The following is a 23,144-nucleotide window of genomic DNA, read 5'->3' on the forward strand; positions in this document are numbered from 1 at the left end:
CCGAAAAAATGTCAGCAGTGGTCTAGTAGCAAAAAAAAAGACAATTCCTCTTATGTATTGCAGCAATCAGACAACTCATAGTACCCTGTCATAAATGTAAATTCTCCTCAGTGCTGCAGGATACAATTGGGATACTAAAGGTTCTCAATAGGGTGGCACACCCTGATAGTGTAATCTGACTTGCAGGAATGGTCAGAATCCAGAACTGCTCTCCCTAAAAGAAAATATAATTAACATCTTGACAGATGTCAGAAGGGGAAGGATGGAAGAGAAAGAGCATATCAGTTCTACTGGAGTTTTCCAATAGAACAAAAAATTACATTGGGGAAAAAAATATGAACTTACCTTATACATGGAGAAAATTGCCTGAGAAGGTCTGTCTGAGCATATAACAGTTTGCTTAATGGTGTGGTTGTGCAGAGAAATTGTTTCCAAGGAGAATGTTGAGCTTGAGGGATGTTTTCCAGCTTTATAATGTATGAATCTAGAATATACTACCAAATGGACTATTGTATACCCAGGAGTTTAATACCTCTCTCAACACAGATTCAGCTAAATGTCTGTAAAGGATGCCAATCTGTATTTTGTTTTGCTTGGATAGTAATTCCCATCTGTTTATTTATAGGGCATTGAAAGTGTGTGTTCATCGCTTCACAGACAAGTGCCTTTAGAAAAGAGAAAAGCTCTGGTGTCCTACAGCTCCTTGTGTGTCACCCATCCCGTGGGTCCTGAAGCTGCCACTCAGCCAGAAGGCAAGGAGAAGAGTGGTAGGGGCAAAAGTGGCCTTTAAGCAATCTTTTGTGTTGACTCCGATCTGGGGATTACCCTTCTGAGTGTTGTTCTGTGAATATTTATGTGGGAAGCACATGGTGCCAGTGACTAGTACCAATGGAAAACACAGGAAAAAGTGGGAAGCTGTGTATGTTATCATCAGCAGTGCTACGGAACAGCCAACACCATCACACACCTGTTCGGCAGCTGGCTTTGTGAACGTACAACTCTCACCAGCATTTAAACCACTCGTAATCTCACCCTGACTTTTAGATTGTGGTCCACACTCTGACACAGCTAAAACCATCTAATTATCCTGGGCTGTGAGCTGATGAATTATCCTTGCAAATCCCCCTACTAACAGTCCTATCTGCTTGTATTATTCTGAAACTATGCAATATATTGCATATTTTTCCCCAACCTGCCAGAGAGATCTGGCACATATTGCCAGGGCTCTCACTTTCCTCAAAGCCCTCATCTTCCAAAAGTATGTGTGGCAGGCTACCTCCTCTCCCAGGTGTAATCAGCAGCATTACCCTTACTTACACATTTCACTAAGGGGAAAAGCTCATTTTATGGCTGCCTGCATTTCCTTTACAATTGTCTGAAGCACGGTACAAGAGCTTGTTTGTGGGGGCAAAGCAAGAATACCTCACTCTTCCTGTTGTGCCCCACAATGTTGTTTTTTTTTCAGCCAAACCTATTTCTGTGGATTATCTAAGGGTTGCTGTGACCTGCAGGGTCGCAGTCGGTGCTTCCTATCAAAGACAGGACACTATACACACATAGTACGTGTTGGCATGTTATTTTTCCTAAATCGGGTATTTTACAGGCTAAAAGTAGGACAAGTACAAATGCAGATGTGACTATTTATTTGATCTTGTGTGCCACAAAGTGAATGGTTAACCGAATGCTGACATACAGTTCCCACACCGTCATTCCAGCCGTGCACGGCAATGCCGCAGCGCCATCCACCCAAGCTCCCCAAGCACTACACACCGCAGCGTGTGTCCCAGTGTTGGGACGGGTGGTGCATTTGTGACTTGCCTCAGGTCCCTGGAGCAGCTGTGCTGCAGGCAGGAGTGACATCCTCTGGATCGCTGTCACTGTCCCAGGCCCACTGCATCGCCGTGCCTCCACCACGAGCTATTCCACTCCAGCCATCCCCAGCGCCTTACATATTTGATATCACATTATGCATGTAAAATAATTCTGCACCTACATGTAGGTGACCATGTTTTATACATCTTGTTAGCCCATTCATTTCCACTGAAAATAACAGCTTGATATTTTGCTGTTCTGCCAGGGACTAATCGAAAGTGCTGCATCTGTAGTATTTGTGGTTGAGACCTGACCATAAGAAGTCCTAAAATCTGAAGGCAGTGTTACAAGCTTGAAAAATGTGTTCAAAACCTTAGCAAAAAGCACCGAATTAGACACAAATGGTGTTTGTGTCAACTTGTTCACACAGCAACATTTCTGCTGAATTGTCTGGGGCAAACGTTCAGTCATGACAGAAACCAGGAGTACTTATCCCAGCATCACACAACTTTGAGACTGTATACTCCATGTGAGAGATACCATGAAAGATCAAGGGAACAGGACAATATGTTGAAGGTGTTCACCATATACTTTCCTCTAAAATAATACCAGGATACTATCTTACATCTGCAAGATTTTACTGCATCTTTTGCCCATACACTTATTTGACCTAATATTGGCACAGATAGGTATATTCTTGCACAGATACTGTCATGTTTTAGAGTGAACTGTTCTGAGGCCAAGTGTGAAATTAGAAGCAATGTTTAATATGGTCTGGAAGATGTTTCTCTTTGATAAGTAGGCATTGCTCTAAGAATACCCAGTGAATGTGAAGAAAACCAGCTAGCCAACTGCCAGTTTTCATTGCAAGAGTAGATTCTCAAAACCCACAATGTTTACCTCAGTGCTACTGAAATCTGGAATAATCTGTGAAACTGTGGTTGCTTTATGGCAGCCATGAAAATAGTAACTGTTATCATTTCAGGTTTATTTTTCAACCTGAATTCAGACAATATGATTTTTTTCCTGCAAATGAACTTCTTTTAAAAAAAATGTTTTCTCTTTTTAAACTACAAAGGCTTCATACAACTATAGAATGGTTTGGGTTGGAAGAGACCTTAAAATCTAGTTCCAACCCTCCTGCCATGGGCAGGAATGCATTCCACTAGACGAGGTTGCTCAAAGCCCCATCCAGCCTGGCCTTGAACACTCCCAGGGATGGGGGATCCACAGCTTCTCGTCTGTTCCAGTGCCTCACCACCATCAAGATGAAGAATTTCTTCCTTATATCTACTATAAATCTACCCTCTTTCAGTTTAAAGACATTACCCTTGTCCTATCACCACATGCCCTTGTAAAAAGTCCATCTCCAGCTTTCGTGTAAGTACTGGAAGGCTGCTATAAGGTCTCCACAGAGCCTTGTCTTCTCCAGGCTGAACAACCCCAACTCTCTCAGCTTTTCCTCACAGGAAAGGTGCTCCAGCCCTCTGATCAGCTTTGTGGCCCTTCCTCTGGACTTGCTCGAACATGTCGATGTACTTCTTATGTTGAGGGCACCAGAGCTGGACACAGTATTGCAGGGGGGGTCTTGTGAGAGCAGAGAGGGACAATCAACTCCCTTGACCTGCTGGTCATACTTCTTTTGATGCAGCCCAGGATACTGTTGGCTTTCTGCGCTGCCAGCACACATCGCTGGCTCATGTTGAGCTTCTAATCAACCAACATCCCCAAGTCTTTCTCCTCAGAGCTGTTTTCAATCCATTCTCTGCTCAGCCTTCATTTGTGCTTGGGACTGACCTGACCCAGGTGTAGGACCTTGCACTTGGCCTTGTTGAACATCATGAAGTTCACATGGGTCCACCTCTCCAGCCTGTAAAGGTCCCTCAGGATGGTACACTTGCAGCGTGTTGACTGCACCACAAAGCTTGGTGTCATTGGCAAACTTGCTGAAGGTGCACTCGATCCCACTGTCCATGTCACCGACAAAGAAGTTAAACTCTGGTCCCAATACTGAGCCCTGAGGAACACCACTCATCATGGGTCTCCACTTGGTCATCGAGCTTCTGACCACAACTCTTTGAGGGTGATCATCCAGCCAGTTCCTTATCCACTGAGTGGTACATCCATGTGTCTCCAATTTAGAGATAAGGATGTCATGTGGGACTAGATAAAATGCTTTGCACAAGCTCAGGTAGAAGATGTCAGATTCTCTTCCCTTACCCAGCAAGAGTGTGACCCCGTTGTAGAAGGCCACCAAATTTATCAGGCACAATTTGCCCTTAGTAAAAGCATGCTGACTGCCACCAATCACTTCCTTGTTTTCCATGTGCCTTAGACTAGTTTCTAGAGGATCTGTTCCATGATCTTGCTAGGGACAGAGGTAAGACTGACTGGCCTGTAGTTCCCAGGGTCTTCCTTTTTTCCCTTTTTAAAAATGGGGGCTATGTTTCCCCTTTTCCAGTCAGTGGGAACTTCATTGGACTGACATGATCTCTTAAATATGACGGATAGTGGCTTAGCAACTTCTTCCACCAGTTCCCTCAGTACTCGCAGATGTATCTCATCAGGTCCCATGGACTATTGTACCTTCAAGTTCCTTAGATGGTCTTGAACCTCATCTTTGCCTCGAGTGGGCAGTTCTTCATTCTCCTGCTCCCTATCTTTGCCTTCTGTGACCTGGGCAGTGTGGCTAGAGCACTTCTTAGTGAAGACTGAGACAAAAAACTCACTGAGCACCACAGCCTTTCCCAAATAATGGGCAACCAGGCCTCCCATATCCCTGTGGAGAGGGCCTGTGTTCTCCCTCGTCTTCCTTTATCACCAATGTACCTATAGAAGCTTTTATTGCTGCCCTTGATATACCTGGTCCAATTTATTTCTATCAGTGCTTTAGCTTTCCTAACCTGATTCCTGGCTGCTCAGCCAATTTCTCTGTATTCCTCCAAAGCGACCTTACCTTGCTTCCACCCTCTGTAGGCTTCCTTTTTGTGTTTGAGTTTGTCCAGGAGCTCCTTGTTCACCCATGCAGTCCTCCTGCTGTTTTTGCCTGACTTCCTTTTTGTTGGGATGCATTGCTCCTGAGTTTGGAGGAGGTGATCTGTGAATATTAACTGGCTTTCTTGGGCCCCTCTCCTCTCCAGGGCTTTATCCCGTGGTACTCTACCAAGCAGGTCCCCAAAGAGGCCAAGGTGTGCTCTCCTGAAATCCAGGGTAGTGAGCTTGCTGTGCACCCTCCTTGCTGCCCTAAGGATCTTGAACTCTATCAGTTCATGATCACTGCAGCCAAGGATGCCTTTGAGCTTCAAATTCCCCACCAGCCCCTCCTCGTTGGTGAGAACAAGGTCCAGCATAGTAACTCTCCTCATTGGGTCCTCTGTCACTTGAAGAGGGAAGTCATCATCAACACATTCCAGGAATCTCCTGGATTGCTTCTGCCCTGCTGTGTTGTCCCTCCAACAGATACTGGGGTGGCTGAAGTTGCACATGAGGACCAGGGTTTGTGACTATGAGGCTGCTCCTGTTTGTCTCTAGAGGGCCTCATCCACCTGGTCTTCCTGGTTGGGTGGCCTGTAGCAGACCCCCACGACAATGTCACCTCTCCCTGCCCTCCCTTTAATCCTTACCCGTAAGCTCTTTGTTGGCCCCTCATCCATCCCCAGGTGGAGCTCCATGCAGTCCAACTGGTCATGGACACAGAGAGTGACATCCCCTCCTTATCTCCCCTGTCTGTCCTTCCTAAAGGCCCTGCATCCTTCCATTCCAACACTCCAGTCATAGGAGCCATCCCACCACATCTCCCTGATGCCAATAACACAGCCCTGCAGGTGTGTACACGTCTCTAACTCCCCTTGTTTATTCCCCATGCAACATGTGTTTGCATAGAGGCACTTCAGCTGGGCCCCTGATGAAGCTGACTTACTGGATGGAGTGGCTGGAATTCCTTTGTGCTGTTCTCCAGGTGCTCTCCCGCTGATCTGTGACCCTTCTCTGCGCTCTGGGCATCTACTGCTGGCACTGCCATCAAACTGGTAGGAGTAGCATGGACTAAGGTTTCCTTCCCCCAGCAGCTTTAAAGCCCTCTTCACCAGCTTCTCAAGCCCACAACCAAAGATGCTCTCCCGTGTGAACTAGAAGTGAGTGTGTCTTGCATCTTTCAGCCATATAACCAGAATAATGGAGGTGAAAATTGTGATGGTGATTGACATATGTGTGTTGCTGTACTGGTTTATGCAGTTACAGTCCCAAGTCATACATATGCTCAGTTAGCTGCATAAGCACAAGGACATACAGTAACTATAAATTAAAAATGCAGAAGTACAACATTCAAAAATGTAGCTTTTTAATTCTGACTAAAAAATTAATCCTGATTACTAATTTAACCACTTAACTCTCATAGCTACCACAGCAAGCTGTAGGGACTAGAACTGAGAAAAATAAAAGTAATCACAAAACCTAAGAGCTTTAATGTGCCCATTATGAAATCAGTGACAAAACTCTGAAACACTTCCATTTGTATCAATGCCAGGACATGCAGTTGTGACAGACCAAGTGATTCTCTTTATCTGTGTATGGCAGTTTTGCTTTCCTTCACAAATATCCTTGCACTTGCCCCTAGTACAGGTCAGCTTTGCCAGCCAGCCATTTTCCTCACACCCTAGGAACCCCTCTCTTTTCTGTAGGACACACTTCTCTAGAGAATCTTCATTATATTGGTGATGCATACTCTCTCATGCCTCTGACTTATTTAGGGTTTTTGGAGTGCTGCTGAGCATGGCTTGAGTTAGTAGACTCTTGGTGTGCATGTTACAGGAGGAGGAAAAGCTCCTGACACTCCAAAGCAGGCAGCCAGTTTTTCACAGAAGCCACAGAAAAGGCCAAAGAAAGAGAAGGCATAAGAAAGTTCATCACACTTGACTGCATTAAAAAACAGTTACAGAAAAGTAGCATAGGACTTGATAAATTAAAAACTCACGATGACAAAGAAGTGGCAGAGACAGCTGCTGAATAAGGTCTTTAAGCCCCAGCATGACTGACGCAGTCATCACTGTGACCTATGCAGTGTGCCAGTTTCAAACACAAGCAGCTGCTAAGGTTGCTGATCGAATATACAAATGTGTACCAGGGAGAGCATCCAACTTTTTGCTGTGTTGAACTTTGGCCAACCCTAAAACTTTCTGTAATTTTGCCAGAGCACATTTCTGTCTTCTGCTTACCAGATCTAAGAGGGGAGGTATTTTGGAAGACTGGGACTTGAACTGAGGACTATCACCTTCATCACATTCAGAATGATTTTAAGAAAACCTTTAAGGCCTAAGTAACACATCAGGAAATGTTTGTGCTTTACTGGCATGCCTGCTATCTCTTTTTGGTTTTTTTAATTTCAAGTACAGTTGAGGGAAACATATTCTTTTTCCTTTTATAACAGGAAACAGAGGTGAACAAGGAGAGAATTACAGAAGAACCTGAAAATACATGAGTAAATTTTAGAGAATTAAAAAAAAAAAAAAGAAGGAAAGAATTGGAAGAAAAAAGGAAGGAGCGGGATGAATTATTAAGAGATCAGATTCAGTTGTCGTTTGCACAGTTATAAATCAGGAGAGTAAAGAACACTAAAATGACGTGCTCCTGTTCATTTGGGACCCTTGGATTTGTCACATGGATTTGTTCAGGTTTTTTAATTTCCGTTTTGGTCTTCCACTTCACTTTTAGTGTGAAATCTAGGCTTCAATCAGGGTTCAAATAAAGGTTTATTTTCTTGAAAGATATAGGCTGTGTTTTACAGAAAGGGAAGGAAAGAAAACGGTATTTTAGATGAGCAGGTATTTCTGTGGACATTATGAACACATTTTTTTTTATTCCTACCATCTATGTTGTCCTGCAAACATTTACTACAACGAAGTTACAGACTGCTGGCCTCTTTCTATACCTTGTGCTTTCAATTTCTTTGGAGATGCTTTCTACACAGAAGAAAACATGAAAGCCAAGCTACCGTTCCTCACCATCATGTCACCATGCAAGGTCCCCTCTATCTAAAGCACCACTTTATGCAAAAATGAGTTAGAGTGAGTGGGGAACAGAAAAGGAACCTCCTGTACTGCCACTGTCTAGCCTGGAGCTCCTTGACTTCTGAGGCAAGTTAGGCACTGGCAGGACAAGGTACTGGGGGACACTGACACTGATTTCTGGCTGCAGAGCAACAAACCTTTGTGTGTCCAGGCTGCCAGGTCTGCTAGCACTCCACGACAGGTCTCACAGGGAGAAATGATGACTGCTCTTGTCAAAAGAAGGGGAGCTATTCATGCCAGTATGGGGCCAGGTCAGGTCATCCTGTGAAGAGGGATGGGGACAGCCAAACGGCTGAATGCAGGCTATGTCACCTATAGATAGCAGAAGTTGCTGTTGGTTTCCCGGAAGAACAAATGCAAAAGCTACGCCTTTAGTATTAATAGCCATCAGGTGCTTCTCAGATGACACCTGGTGGACAAAAACAAAGAGATGAAAGCAGCCTGCCTTCACAACGCGGAACAGTACTACCCCTGCTGCATCTGCACTGCTGCACTTGCTGGGGGGGTGTGCCCTCCCTACTCTGCTTATCCCCTCCCAGAGTGTATTCTTGCGGTGCTCCAAAAGAAACACATATCATCCATCAACGTGTAACAGCTTTTTTGTGCTCCTGCTTCCATTTTTTTTTCCATATTCTGGCAGAGTTGGTTGAACTCTGACTTGCGATCTTGAGGCTAGATTAGAGCGGAGGTATTGTTTTCAGAGATTAAAATACGAGGAAAGCCCATGTTGTTAGCAGCAAATGTGTGCTTTTATAGTCTAGGATAGCTAGACAATTTTATGAATGCCTTCACAACTGGATAGTTGTACCCATAGGGTTAAACACTTTGATTTCTTCTGATCATTAATTTACACTTTCTCTTTTAAACTGCTTCCAGTTTGTGCCTCTAACACTGGCTGTCTTTTCTGCTTGACACTTTACAACTGCCCTAATGCATTCTTGTTGATGTCCCAGAGATACGGCACCAATAAAAAAACTCACTCTGAGTTCACCTGAAAAGAAACATGAACTTAGAGAAGTCTTTCTTCTGGGGATCTGCATCCAGTGAGTGGATGCTTATGCCTCCTGGTAAGATGGGTGGTTTCCTCAAGGGTCTCAGGGATGTGAATATAACATTGACATCCAGTCCTTTTTCTCTGTTTGGCTTGAAGGATTTCAGGAAAATGTCACCGAACCAACACTGTGACAGATGAGGCCTTTTCCATAAAGAAAAGTGGCTACGACCAATTCTTTGCTGGCATCATATCTTCCAGATTAGCATTTTTTTTCCTGTTATATGGGCTTTTTTGTTCTATGTATACACAGTTCCTTTAAATTTTAACAGCTTTATTTTTTCTCCATGTATTCCCATGCTTTATTTTTGTGCAAAACCTTGAAAGCTTTTATGAAGCAAAACACACACAGAAACCAGGGATTTGCCAAATTCAAACACCAAACTAAGCTGAGAGAGTGTGGGAGAGGTCAGGATGTAATCACCCTGTGTAATTATCTAGCTTGTTTTTTCTGGATCTAGATTACCTGTTCACAAAAAGTACACAGAGGCCACCCAAGAGCTGTGGTATTGTATTTAGTCTGGCTGGGACAGAGTTGATATTCCCCACTGCAGCCCACATAGAGCTCTGCTTATGTTTGCAGCTACGTGTGTGTCTGGACATCACATACTGATGGGAAGAAGAAAATAAATATTTTTGCTTTCCTTTGCTTCCAAGCCTGGCCTTTCCTTTTATTCATTAAACTGTCTTTATCTCAGTCCATGAATTTTTCATCTTATATTCTCCCCCTGCCCTGCTGAGAAGGGGCAGGGACAGAGAAGCTTGGTGGCCACCTGGTGTTCAGCCAAGGCCAACCCACCACAGGTGTATCCTGGCTTAGATCAGTTCTGCTCCATAGACCTAATAAAGTCACGTCCTCGCACAGCTGAAAGCCAGAGTTCATCTTTATATACCAGCATCACAACTTGATGCCTGAGTTCTGGGTGCTTAGAGCCAGATCTAGCTAAGCCTAGCTCTGCTCAAATACCTGAGATACCTGTGCACGTACTTTCCAGAGCACCTTTATACAGTTCTCTGGATTCTGAGTAACTCATGAGTAAAGCACGTGGCAAACGACAACATAGATTGACCACCCAGAAATTGGTGAACTACTGAACAGTCTCTGAATTACCCCATGACCAGAGTAGCTTTTTTCAAATGCTTGCTGAAAACAGGTGCTTGCTGTGGAGCAACTCCTGGTGAGCCATCAGTTTGCTCATCCTGATACAGAAACCTTGGACGGGTTCACAGTCACCAAAAGAAAGCAAATACAAACATCTTTCAGAAGATGCATTTTTTTCTCTTACATCCAATAGTGAAGGATGAAGACTTTGAAACACTGCTGTGGAGAGAATACTTTTACAAGCCATTTCAGGTAGCAATGTGTGAGAACTATCCTCCTTAATTTATGCTGGTAACTATTTTCAGGTTTTGAAATGTTCTCCTTTACTTGTTAAATTCCTATTCAGCAAATACAAAGAAATCAAATGTAAGTGCAGTCATGAAATATAAAGAGGAAAATATATCAGGAAAGCACTTTTAAAAACATCAATTAGGCAATAAAACGTCTTCAGCTTAGGCCATTTGGTTAGCATCTGTGAACACTTTTGTGTTCTGCAGCTGGGAAAACACCAGTTTGTAAAAATCTCTTTAGCTAGCAAAGCGACTGCATGAATAGATTATTTCTATTCTGCAGAAATGTTAATCGGCAACTCATTAAAAGTATGATTGGTGTATGTGAGTGACAAACAAGATCTTTAGAGTCCCAAAAATTTACTCAGTAATGGGAAACTTTTATTTTCTGTCGGCATACACCCTGGTCTTCCTGAAGGAAGCTATCAACACAAAACCTTACATTCTGACCTAAATGAACCCAGAGCCACTAACAAGCAGACTCCACGAGCCGAGAAAGGAAAATAAATAAAACCTGAAGCGTTATATATGCAGGAGAGTTAATGAGTCGTGGCCAAATTACAGCCATACGCGGCTCTTCCCCACGAAGCGCAGCCCCTGAGGAAAGAGCGGGACACAGTGACACCCTGCTGCAAGCACCGCTTGCTGCCATGCACCGAATGCATCTCCACACCCAGGACCCCTGAAGAGCCCACAGCTCAGGCCGGCGCTGCCCACCGGCTCTGCAGCACGCCGCTCTGACGGGACACCTGCTTGCGACACCCAGACGACAGCCCCAGCTCCTCGGGCCTCCTCAGGGGACTCGAACAGCTCGGCGGCGCAGCTCGGTGCCTCCCGAGGCGGTTGCCCGTTCCAACGCTCGCTCCCCGGGGCCCGCGGGGCTCTCGGCGATGCTGGTACTCTGCCTGGCACCTTCCCCCTCCAAGTGAGCGGCACGCCCCGCACAAACACCACTCGCTTCAGGCAACGCGCGTCAGACCCTCTGCGCAGAAACCCCGCCTTGTTTCTGCAGAAATCCCGGGATTTCGGGCGGCTCGAAGCGCCGACGAGGCGGGCGCGGCCTGGGGAGGGCCCTCCCTCAGCGCCGCCGACATGGCTGCTCTGGCAACCGCCGTGGCTGCGGCGGCCACCGGGCAGCAACAGGTAAAGGCCGCACCGGCCCTGCCCGCTGCCCTTCCCGCCGGCCCGGGAGCCCCTCTCTGCTGGCCCGCCGGGAGGCGGCCGCTGAGGGGTTCCAGCCCGGTGCAAGGTGTTGGGATAAACGTTGAGACGTGTAGGAGGCAGTGTGGGTTTGCCGGGCTGGCCTCTAAGTGGTAGCTCTGTAACCCGAACTGGCGGTTTCATAATCTGCATTCCTAGCAGTGGTTATGTGAAGGATGTTCAGGGTTACTATGGATGAGAGTTGGCAATTTGTGAGGGGTATTAACCAGGTTTCAGAAGTTAAGCTAGTGCTTTTCCTGAACAAGGGGTGATGTGGTTAATCTGCCTGGTGTAGATCCCATGCTTACGCTGAGGTAGGTAGTTGCTCTGACTTGTCCGAAACTGCCATGAGACGCATGGCACTTGCCTTTATTTAGTATTGTAGCGTGGCGAGCAGCCTCTGTTAAAGCAAGCTGATGTTGCAGTCTTTCTGGTTTTGTATACAGTCATGAGCTTGCCATCGCTCATTGCTCCAGTTTTATACTTGTGTGGCTTAAGATTATTTGAATTGTGCCAGTGTAAAACCGAAGTGATGCTGTTACTCTGCACTGTGGTATTGCCTGCTTAAAAATAACCAATGTGCATTTAAAAAATAAATCCTGGTTTTGAATAATATTTGATTTTGTTATGTACAGAATGACAGCTGTTCGAGTACTGCAGGTGCTGGTCAACAATTTCAGAACCGGAAGATGAAAGCTGAAAAAGCTAAGAAAGTTGAATTCATAAGAACTGCAGAAAAGCTAAAAGCTCAGTAAGTTAAACACTTCATCATAAATATATTTTCATGCTGTTCTGGAGGTAACAAAACTTGAGGTTCAAGGTAAGAATTTATGGTAAAGAAACGTTTAGGCTAAGAATTCCTTTTCAGGAGCTCAGGCAGATTAATGTTGCTCTTACAGTAGTTCAGGCTCATGAGCTCCAAAATGCCCTGTTGTTCTAATTAGCATTTGGACTTTGGTCAGTCATCTTCTTTGGTAAGCTATTGCTGCACTAAATGCAGAAAAAAAAGAGCCTAGGGTGTAGTTGAGTTCTCAGCTTTCCTGCTCAGCTGTGCTTTTCGAAGGACCTAAACCCCTTAAGACATACCAACAAAAGGAGAATTGCAGCAGCATTACAACGGCTTCCTCAGAGAAGATTGAAAGCACTTCATCTAGAATATCTAGGCCACTGCTTTGGAAAATGAGGATCCAAGGCAGCTTGGCATGGAAGTTATTTAAGTCTGTTTCCTCACATCTTGAGTAAGTGCTGTAACAGTTACGCTGGCAGCTGAAAGAACAGGGAGGTTTCTTCTTGCATGGATGAGCTCTATGAGGAAGAGCTGACATAGCCACCTAGCTGAAGGAGAGGTTTGTAGTTGTTAATCCTGAATGAACAGTGACACTTAAGTCTCACAGGAGTGTTTTACACTGCCTGACTGAACAGCTCCTCCTTGGTTGTTCTTGATGCTATGTTATGGCTCAAAAATTTACTGCTAGGTAACACAGACTTCCCAAGCAGCTTCAAACAAGGCATGCCATTTAACTGCAGCACATTGTACTTGTGCTCTGAAGGCATCTAGGGCGATGTATGGGGAGATTGGGTGCTTGGGTCTGGTTTGTGAATTTCAGTGGACAACAAACCATTTAAACTGTGAAATATAAACTGCACCCTATAGGGATTTGAGCTATGTAACAGCAATAGTCTGCTGAAGAACCAACTTGCTACTGAGAAACAAGAGTTTCTTGGGTTGTTGCTAGTGTTACTCAACGTTGGGAATCCTACCAGATCACAGAATCATTTTGGTTGGAAGAGACCCTCAGGATCATCAAGTCCAACCACAACCTAAATCTAGTACTAAACCATGTCCCTGTGAGCCTCATCTATATGTGTTTTAACCCCTCCGGGGATGGTGAGTCGACCACTTTTCTGGGCAGCCTGTTGCAATGCTTTTACAACCCTTTCTGTGAAGAAACATTTCATAAGGATGTCTCTATATTGTGTGGCAGCAGTGTCCTGCTGTTCCGATCTCTAATGTGGTGACAGCAGACTTCACAGATGTGCTCAGGACTGCAGTATCTGTAGTCCTTCTACATCCGCCATTCTGCAGGTCAAACCCTAGTATACTTATACTGCCTGGTTGTATTAAGGCAAAGCACATCCCACTCCGAGTTGTACTGTAAAGCTTCTGGCCCTGGTAAGAAAGCAAAAGTCACCTACAGCTCTGTACTATACATAAAGCATAGTCAGTAAGTAAAGTAGCAGCTTTAATAAGTTATTTAAATGCTGATGAACTTGAATCTTCAGTTGCGGTAGTACTATCACTAGTGTTAAAGTTAAGGGAATGTACTTCTTTTGCCTATGCTGGGGCTCCATCTATGTATGCAACTGCATTAATACAGTCTGATTCTGTCCCTTTGCTTTCCAATGAAAATTCTCATAAGGCTCCCTGTTAGTGAGCATACAGATGCAATTTCAGGCCATTTCAGTATGTGAACCACTGTCTGTCAGTGTGGTAATTTCCTTAACTTCTTTCTCTTGTTCAAGTTCTTGGGTTACTTTGGCATGTAGTCTTATAACTGCAAAAAGATATTCCTTGAAAACAGCTGTAGCAACAAACCAGTGATTTGTATAAAATCTAAGACAGTTCTGTTGACACAGCCTCATCTAGATAATAAACTTGGAAATGTTGGGGCTTTATGAAGTATTTGTGTCTTGCTCAGTGTGGCCACCTTTTTTTCCAGGCTTGCAAATATAGAAAAAGACAAAAATGGACATCTTTACAATAGGAAGAGTGATTTCAGGGTAGAATATAGCACATTAGAGGAACTGGAACGTAGCATGACTGTCAGCAGGAAAACTGAAAGTAAGTGAGGTTGTTGTGTGGGGTTTTTTTTGGGCTTGTATATATGTGTGTGTTCTGGGGAGAGTGTGGTGTGGGTTTTTTTACCCTAATTTTGTTTGTTTAAATGGTTTAGTAATTGGTAGTACAGTGAGATTAGTTCACCTGGAATGCAGATGCCGATCGAAGTGTGGTATTTCGTCACATGTACTGCCTACAAAGAAGACTTCCATAATTCCCTTGCAGAATTCAGAGGCATAAACAGTTTGGGCCTTCTCTATTATTGTTTTCTTTTAATCTTGAATGTAGCAGATAGCACCTACAACAACTTCAGTGGAAAGTTACTGTTTCAGAAACTGGAATGAATTTTGTGTGCGTAGTGCAAAATCTAATGTAGTCTAGCTGAGGTACGATAAATATATACTTACTGCAAAGTTTTCACATGATTGCTCCCTCTATACTTCTAAAGAGTTCTGTGTCTGTCTTTTTCAAATTTATGTATGTTGAATATTCGTAGTCTCAATAGTGCTGTGAGATAGTACACAATTTGTCCTAGAATATCTGTTCCACTTAACAGACCAATTAAATCCTTCAGAAAAAAACCTGACTCCCTGGTCACAGTACCCAGATTCTTTCAGAGGTAATTAAATCATGTTATGCCTCTGATACAGAAAAAAACAAAACAGGATGAATAATGAAAGGGACACATAGAGACAACTAAAAATACCTTACAAATTTGTGTGTGATTTAATGTGCATCTTTTAATTAAGGAAACTTTCATCCTTTACATCTTGCAATCCTTAAGAAATGTAAATAGTTCTGAGGAATGACTAAGCTAGAAAGCTCAGAAAATTTGTCAGGGGTAAGAAGGGAGCATGGCAGTATGGATGGAGATACTGTTGTGAGATAATAAAGAGGACAAAGATGAGAGGTGTAAGGACCTACATATGAAGTGTGAAGTAGTGTTAAGAGTATGATCTTTTAGAGTGTGTGCTAGAACCCCCGAACTTGCAATTTTGCTATGTTCAGGTCTTTCAGCATGATCTATGTGCTTTTACACTTCGTGTGGTCTCAGCAGGAGCTAGTAGAGTCGTGTCTTAGGTACTTTTTCTTACGTTTAGGTCTTGGACTCTCTTATTCCTTCCTTGAACCAAATCTTTTAGGATAGAAGATACACCTCCTTATTACCTAAGATGTATCCAGAAATTCATCCTCATCAGTATTGTATTTATGGACTCATGAGGATTCAAGTGGTAACAAAGCAAATAAGTGCATGCATGCTTAGAGTACACAAAAACATTGATTCTACTTTCATTAACACAGCAAATAAATAAATAAATCTCACTGAAGTAGCACATTCACATATGCTTATCCAAGTTTGCTTTCATTGCTGAGTGTTTTGAGGCCTAGGTCAGATTCTCCCTCAAAATTCCACAGGACGAGTCATCTGCATAGGCAATGTTCTCCAAACTCCAATTACCTGATAAGAGGTTTGCCAAAAAAAAAAAAAGATTGAGTCTAGATATGACTGTCCCACTGACCCCTTTACAAATAGGAGCTACTAATTTTAAAATCTGTCGGCACTGTGTGGGGAGACATAATGGCCTGTACAGTCACCCAGAGGCAGTTGCAGTCATGTTAAAATGCTTAGTATTCTGGTAGTGTCTTATGATGAAACAGAATTTATGTCCCTGCTTAAATTAAATCCTCAGTTTATTTTGGACACTTCATTGCTCTTGTTCTTCTGTTGAATATAATGTGCCAAGAAACTGTTAGACCTATCAGCACTTTATTTTGTTTAACAGAAACTAAAATCCTGCAGCAGCTAACGAAAATACAAAATAATGTGAAAAGACTTCAGGAACAATTAAAAGATGTGAAGCCTACACCAGAATGTAAGTTGTGATGGCGGATTTAAAAACATATTCCTCTACAGACTGGTTTCTTGCATGGGCTTGTGATTCTCCTGCAGACTTGGGATACTCCTTCTCCAGTCTGTCTGCTTTTCCAGAAATCTGGGAAGGGAAGAATGCAGAAATGTAAGAAATGGTGAGATATCATGCAGCTCTGTGTGGAAACAGAGAGACTTGGGTCTTAGAATTGGTATGGGTTTGTTTCTTTAGGCTGTTGAAAGCCATGTAACTCTTTGCCTTATTTAAAATAAAGTTATTATTCTAGTGCTGTTTAGATTCAGCTCCCTTTCATCAGGGAACTTGTTTCTAGCCATCCACATGGCTTGAAGTGCAAGTTGGAATACTCTGTGGAAAATGCTGAAACAACTCATTCAGTTTGGATGATTTGGAACTTGGGAAATACACACTGAAAGAACCACTCTCCTGTGATACTTCAGTATTTTGTGCAGAGCACAGATTAAAGCCCTCCTACTAGCTCAGGGCTTTCCAATGCTAGATAACATGCATCTCATTTCATTTATTCTGTGTCTATTCTATAAAAAAATGCATTCTTTTCTTAAGCTGTCAGCAAAGAAATAACAAGTTATGAAAGCTGAACTAAGAGCTTTAGATGGTGTAACTGTGCCAATTGAAGTATTTTTTTTATAGTCAGATTAGTTAAACTGTGTGTTCAATTAGTGTCTATAGAGATGTTGTGCTGTTTTAAAACTGATTTGAAAACTTTTTTCTACCACTGGAAAATAGAAGTTATCTAGACAGCTGTCAGTTACTGTCTTCATATCAGGACTACAGCATGGTACATGATACAAAGTCTAACTTCAATGTTTCTTTGTCAGCTTTGTAAAAGTAGTGAGCTGTGGGTTAAATAGGATTGCTACAGTCTGGTATAAACCAAAGATTTGAGTGTGCATCTTAAGTCACTAACTGCATTGTTACAAAAAACAAAAGTGGAAATTCTTTAGGATAAGGCTGGTTTACTCTGGTTCAGTTGAAGGTTACTCAGAATGACTCTTGTTTAATTATAATGGGAGTTGCATCCAGTCGACTAAATCACTGTGAAATCACACCTTTTGAATAAATGAGAGTTTGTCTTTTAAGACTGTTTGAAATACAAATGCATGCTTTTTGGTACACTGAAATAAATGTGTCCCAGAATTCTCTGCAAGTGCCTGCATTTCTGAATAGTGCTGAATTACTGATAAATACTGTAGATTTCTTAAGTGATATGCTTTTTTCTTCTTTTCCTTTTTAGTTATTGACAAGCTCAAGGAAATTATGGAAGAAGTTGAAAATGCAATCAATGCTTTTAAAGAGGAACAGAGGCAAATGTATGTGTATACATACTTCAGCTACAAGAAAAAGTTCTTCCATAAGACACAATGGAAACTTTGCATTAATAAAGTAAACTATTATTTTGATTTACTCTTTTGCTAGTGATTCTTGTGGTATGTAAACCAAACTCAAGCTATCAACATTAGAGTTGTGATAAACAGCCTTTTAGAGAGGCTGTTTATATAGCTTTTGCAGTGATCCAATGTCACAATGATTTGCCTATGAAAAGCCTTTTCAAAGAAAGGCTGCAGAAGAAGCGGCTGGGTGTTTTAACTGGTGTCAGGAGGGGATTGAGTTTGTTGTTTGAGTACCATAAGCGTGTGCTTTCACGAAAAGGGTAACTTACTTCTGATAGGTAGTGCTTTATTATGGGATCATTACAAAGTGCTGTCATCTGTGTTACCATTTCAGTTCTTAATCTTTGAAGCATAGCTTTTGTGTGTCATTGAACAATTCCAAAATTAGTTTTTGGTGAATGAACAATTGAATATTGGATTTTTTCTCTTACATTTCAATGTTTGGGGTTTTTTTTAGATATCAACAGCTTTTGAAGGAGGAAAGAACTGTTATTAATGAGCTCAGTGTCTTTGAGAGAAAAGTGGATCTGTGGGCATTAGGCAGCTCAACAACAGAGAAAGTTTTGAAATTACCATCAGCCAAGGTCTCAGTTGATAAAAGAATACAAAATAATCTACCTGAAGAAGTAGTAGAGTTCGAAAGATTTCTACAGTGAACAGGAGGGCGGCAAGGAGGCTGGGATGATTACAATCATCAACGTTTTCTGAGAATATGGACAAAACACAAAGGAAGGCGATATTACTTGGCTGAAGTCCTTGAGTATCTCTGTGGAAGAACAAAGGAAGATATTGAACAGCATGACAAATGGTATCAAGAATTTCTAATTCTACATAGAAGAAACAAAGAGGTAAAACAACCCCTCTAGGGCTTTTGTAGCTTTAAGAAAAAAGTAAGTACTTCTAAAATGCATGCATTTCTTACTTTTGTATTTGCCTCTCTGGTGGTAATACTAGGTGGATTTCTGTTATAGTTGGTGCTATGCAACTAAAGTCTTTAGCATCCTCAACTTGCCAAAAATATTTGTCTTAAAGAATTACCTGTAAGTGTAGACTTAACAACACATTGAAGTGGGCTGTGTATTGCCAAATTATATTATAAAGGCTTTTCATGGCAGGGGTCCAGCAAGATAGATGCCAATTCAGAGAAGTAAGTGATCCTATCTGAAATTGAAGTTCTTGTTACATCTGTGCCTAAGAAGGTCTGTCCCACCGTATAGGCAATATACCTATGCCACTCTGACATACAGAACTATGATTTCTTCAAGAACTATCCATCTAACATAAAAACTGAAATATAAAATAGAAGGTGGAATTATTAATTTGAATTAAAAAATTAAGACCTTAAATACATTTTTAAAAAGCATATTACGCCAACATTTGTTGTTATACTGTATAGTCAGCAAATTACTGTATAGCCAGCAATGTATTGTGTAGTGTAAGGATTTAACAACTTAACTAACAAAGATAAGGGCCCAGCTGCATCCTTGGTGGACGAGATGACGTGAATCTTCAGCACGGAGGAGGAGGACAATCCAGTTATAACCAGCTCAGCAGCTTGGACTTTAGCCAACTCAGCATACCAGACCAAAGGTAAAAAGTGCACTGCGAGGAAGACTGCGAGCCTTCATCCAAAAGACCCCAGCCCACGACTACCAGGTGACAGCGCGCATGCCCCAAGAGGAGGAGCCCTATGATTATAGCAGCCAGTCCTATTCCTGGGACTAATTGTACTAATCCAACCCGTATTCTGAATGTGTATGATATGGTAACATAAAAATGGGTACCTTCTGAAACAAAGGAGGCGTGCTTTGGAAAAGATTCCTATGCCTGCTGATGCCAGAATAAACATACCTGCTTTATAACTCATCTCGAGTTGTAGAGTTTATTCCACGTGTCATCGTAACTACCCAAAGTTAATATGAATGCTGTAACTTAAATAATTTTAGCAGACACATATTAAACTTGCCTTTGTGATCCATAAAATTGAAAGAAAACATGAGCACAGACAGAGGTCTTCTTTGCCTTAAGTTTTGGCTTTAGTAGACTTTTAATTCCTATATGCAGTTTGTATCCTTGGAACGTATGTTTTCCTCACACCAAGTCAATGGGAATGTGCAACATTTTCATTAAAACCTTACTTTTTTTTTCCTGATGTGCTCTTGCAGCCAATTAAGAAATGCAAATAAAAGCAGCAGCAAGAAAAAGAAGGAAACTTGAAGCAGAAAGAGAAATCAGAAAAAATGCTCACGGAAGAATAGCTACAGTGTGAAGAAGCTCTGAAGCAAAAAGCAGAAGAAGAAAGAAAAAGACAACAAGCAGTGACTGAAGCATGGAAAAAAAAAAGCATTTGAATTTGCAATGGAAAAAGCATCACAGCTAAAGCTAGCAGAAGAGAAAAAACAACAAAAAGAATGCCAGCACCACATGAAGTTACTGTCAGAAAGCTATGCCTTGCACAAGATAGAAAAGGAGGAACTTGAAAATCTTGAGAAGAGAGAGGAAGCTGAACAGGAGGAAAGGAAGAGAACTGCAGAACTTACTAAGTTTCAAGAGCATGTATGTAATTACATCTCCATTTATACATTTTGTTGTTTTAAATTCACCTGTTTCCTTCTACAATATAATCTGTTAAACACTTTTTTAAAATCGAAGTTTCATTCATTTAAATCTATTTTTGATTCACTATGAATAACAGCATCTGTTACATACAAGAAACAGCATGAAACTGTATTTTAGACAAAGATGTTAGTTTTCCTCAATATCTAAGTTCTACAGGATTATTCAAGCCCATATTTCTTTCTACAAATAGAAGTGGTTTTATTTACTTCAATGTGAGAATGTTTGGGAAAAACCGCTTGGGCTGCATTGCTTGCCATGCCATAGAAAACTTTGTAAGACCTGATCGTTGTATGCAGATATGAAATAAAAAAGATGTTTGAATGTCCTAGAGGTTTCAGTTGCTGTAAGGTCAAGTTAGATCCCATATCAATGTAAATCTGGTTACTGGAGAACTGATATTTTTGTCAGCATTTATGCCAGTGTTCATTTTTCTAAACAGAGATTAAACTACTACAATCCATTTTTTCTCAAAACTGTGTAACCGTAATTTGTTTGTGCAGGACAAGATATGGCAAGTAGCTACCTAATGTAACTTTATTCTGTACTATTCTGTACTAATTTCAAAACAAACAAAAAAAAACTGTGAAAAAGCTGCATATATTTTTTCATATTTGTTTTATTTCCAAATCAATGTTTGCTTTTCTATTAGTTATATGTTTCAGGATCTACATAAACTGGAGCAAAGAATTCTACAAAAACAAGCTAAAGAAGTAGAGAAACATGAATAAGAAAAAAGGTTGGCAAAGTTAAGAGAGGAGGTAACTCTCTTTTAATTTGAGGTGTGTGCAGCTTGGTTGTTTCAACAACCTTTTTCCTCATTGATGTAAAAAGCAATTTTTACTTATCTGAATGGTTGATAAAGGAAAAAAAAATACATACTGAGTCATGCTTGTTATCAGGAGACAAAAATGCAGCAGGCATAGATGGTTTTGTGTTTTTTTTTTTTTTTTTTTAAAGGCAAGAGAGAATGTACTTACCTCCTGGCAATATTTGTTCTGGGTAAAGCCTGTAGCTCATATAAATGAGCTGCAATGTGGGTGGTGGTTTTTATTTTTGGAATGGTTTTCTACCATTAGTTAAAGAAGTAGGCTGGCTTCCAGAAGAGTTTTGGGAACATTGCCTGGGTTTTATTTTTTGAGTTTAACCTTTTAAATTACTAAAACTTAAATGAGAGCAAGCAGTTGTTGCCCCTGTTACTGATTTCACGTTTCTGCCATTTCCTGTGATAGTGAGGAGGGAAAAGTCTCTTTCTAGGTAGGCAGCTGTGTACCGTTTACTCTGCATCTGTCCCTATGAGGATGACGTAGTGCAGGTATGTAACTCATTCTGTGATCAGTGAAAGGACCAATTTATTTATTTGTTTGTTTGACTCTGGGGTGGAGATTCAGGTAACCACGGGTAACCAGACACTGGTCCAGGCTGTGCAGACCTACCAAGGGCAGGGAAGACCACATGAAAGGTCGCACCAACAGCTTCAGAACCACTTTTACGGATCACACGTAGATGAGAACGACGGATGTGTAGCGCACCAAAACCAGAATGATGTACTAGCTCTTTATTCTGTTTTGCCTTGTTTCAGGAGCTACCCCCGCCTGGAGACAAGGGTTGTAGATGAGCACCTGCCCGTCCCTGTCGCGGGATGATGACTTCCCAGCTTGTGAAGCGGCCAGCACTCCTCGGGAATTGCCACGAAAGTTGCTTGACAGAGTGACGTTTGTTACCTTTATGAGTGGTGGATTTCAAACGCCACTGAGCTTCGGGCGGGGTCGCGCTGCCGTGACGTCAGCCCAGAGGGGTGGGGCTGGCGCCGTGCGTGACGCAGGCCGGGCGCGCCGGGCGCGGGCGGCGGCAAGATGGCGGCGGCGGGCCCGGGGGAGGTGGAGCGGCTGGACTTCCTGCGGGAGCGACATGTGCGCTTCTTCCAGCGCTGCCTGCAGATCCTGCCCGAGCGCTACTCGTCCCTGGAGACCAGCAGGTGGTGGGCCGGGCTCCTTCGGCCGCGGAGGGCCTGCGGGCGGGCGGGCGCCCCACGCCCGGCCTTCGGGGCCCGGCGCTCGGGCTGGCGGCCGGGGTCTTGGCGCGTCGCCGTGCCCTGGGGCCGCGCGGTGGGTAGGCGGGACTGACCCTTTCGCCCGGCGCCGCCCGCCCGTGCCGGGGGAGGCGGCGGCGCGTCCCTCTCCGGCGGGCAGTGCCGTTGATGGGAAGTCCCCCCGGGAGAGCTGCCCGCCCGGGCCGGCTCCCGCGGCTGCGGGCAGCGTGCAGCACCGCCCCGGCCACCCGAAGGGCCGGGCGGAAGGAAAGCGCTCCCGGAGCCCGCCCACCAGCAGGCGGCTGCCAGAAAATAGGAGTTGGTGTGGGGGTTAATTCTGTCACGTAAACGCCCCGGTATACACGAAGGACGACTTGTTGATCTTTCTAATCTATTTTCAGTCCTGTGCTTCTCTCTTTTAATCCGCCCTGGAAGCCGATTTCAAAATAAATGACTTAAGCCTTTCATAGCTCGAAGTCAGCATGCAGCACCCTCTTGTTTATGTAACAGAAATAATTTAAACCTTTATTAGCTAGTGTAAAAGTTAAAATACTAGTGAAATATGTTTCTCGCCTTAAACTAGAGAGACGCTGGTCCCTGTAATGGTTCAGAACATATTTAGTTCAGATTCTTAAAGTGTTCACATAAGTTAGCTACACCCAAGGCACAAGAGACACACACAACTTGATTGTCAAGCTGCACTTGATAAAAGCTTCAAGGCAGGTAGAGGGTTTGATGTCTTATTCAACCAATAAAATCATCAGATAGTTTTCACTTTGTGATCTTCTGCAGGGCACATTGTGAAGGATGCTTAATGACTTAGATCAAGTCTTCCT

General features: G+C 42.8%; 2 protein-coding genes across 2 annotated transcripts in view; both read left to right on the forward strand.

Annotated features, from left to right (window-relative positions):
- The first annotated feature begins 10,944 nt into the window (after positions 1-10,944).
- CCDC112 (coiled-coil domain containing 112) lies at positions 10,945-21,801 on the forward strand. Its single transcript, XM_065656906.1, is given in 10 exon segments — positions 10,945-11,463; positions 12,156-12,271; positions 14,241-14,362; positions 16,144-16,233; positions 17,504-17,579; positions 18,118-18,508; positions 19,826-19,998; positions 20,000-20,311; positions 21,680-21,727; positions 21,729-21,801. Coding segments are annotated over 10 exon segments (1,437 nt in total). The 5' UTR covers positions 10,945-11,412; the 3' UTR covers positions 21,787-21,801.
- Positions 21,802-22,116: 315 nt separating this feature from the next.
- Positions 22,117-23,144, forward strand: part of PGGT1B (protein geranylgeranyltransferase type I subunit beta) — a 43,421-nt gene continuing 42,393 nt past the window's right edge. The window contains exon 1 of the mRNA XM_065657640.1: positions 22,117-22,254. Within this exon, the coding sequence (XP_065513712.1) occupies positions 22,133-22,254 (122 nt within the window). The 5' untranslated portion in view covers positions 22,117-22,132. The remainder of the gene's footprint in view (positions 22,255-23,144) is intronic.

The sequence above is a fragment of the Caloenas nicobarica genome, chromosome Z (assembly GCF_036013445.1).
Source record: "Caloenas nicobarica isolate bCalNic1 chromosome Z, bCalNic1.hap1, whole genome shotgun sequence".
Lineage (NCBI taxonomy): Eukaryota > Metazoa > Chordata > Aves > Columbiformes > Columbidae > Caloenas > Caloenas nicobarica.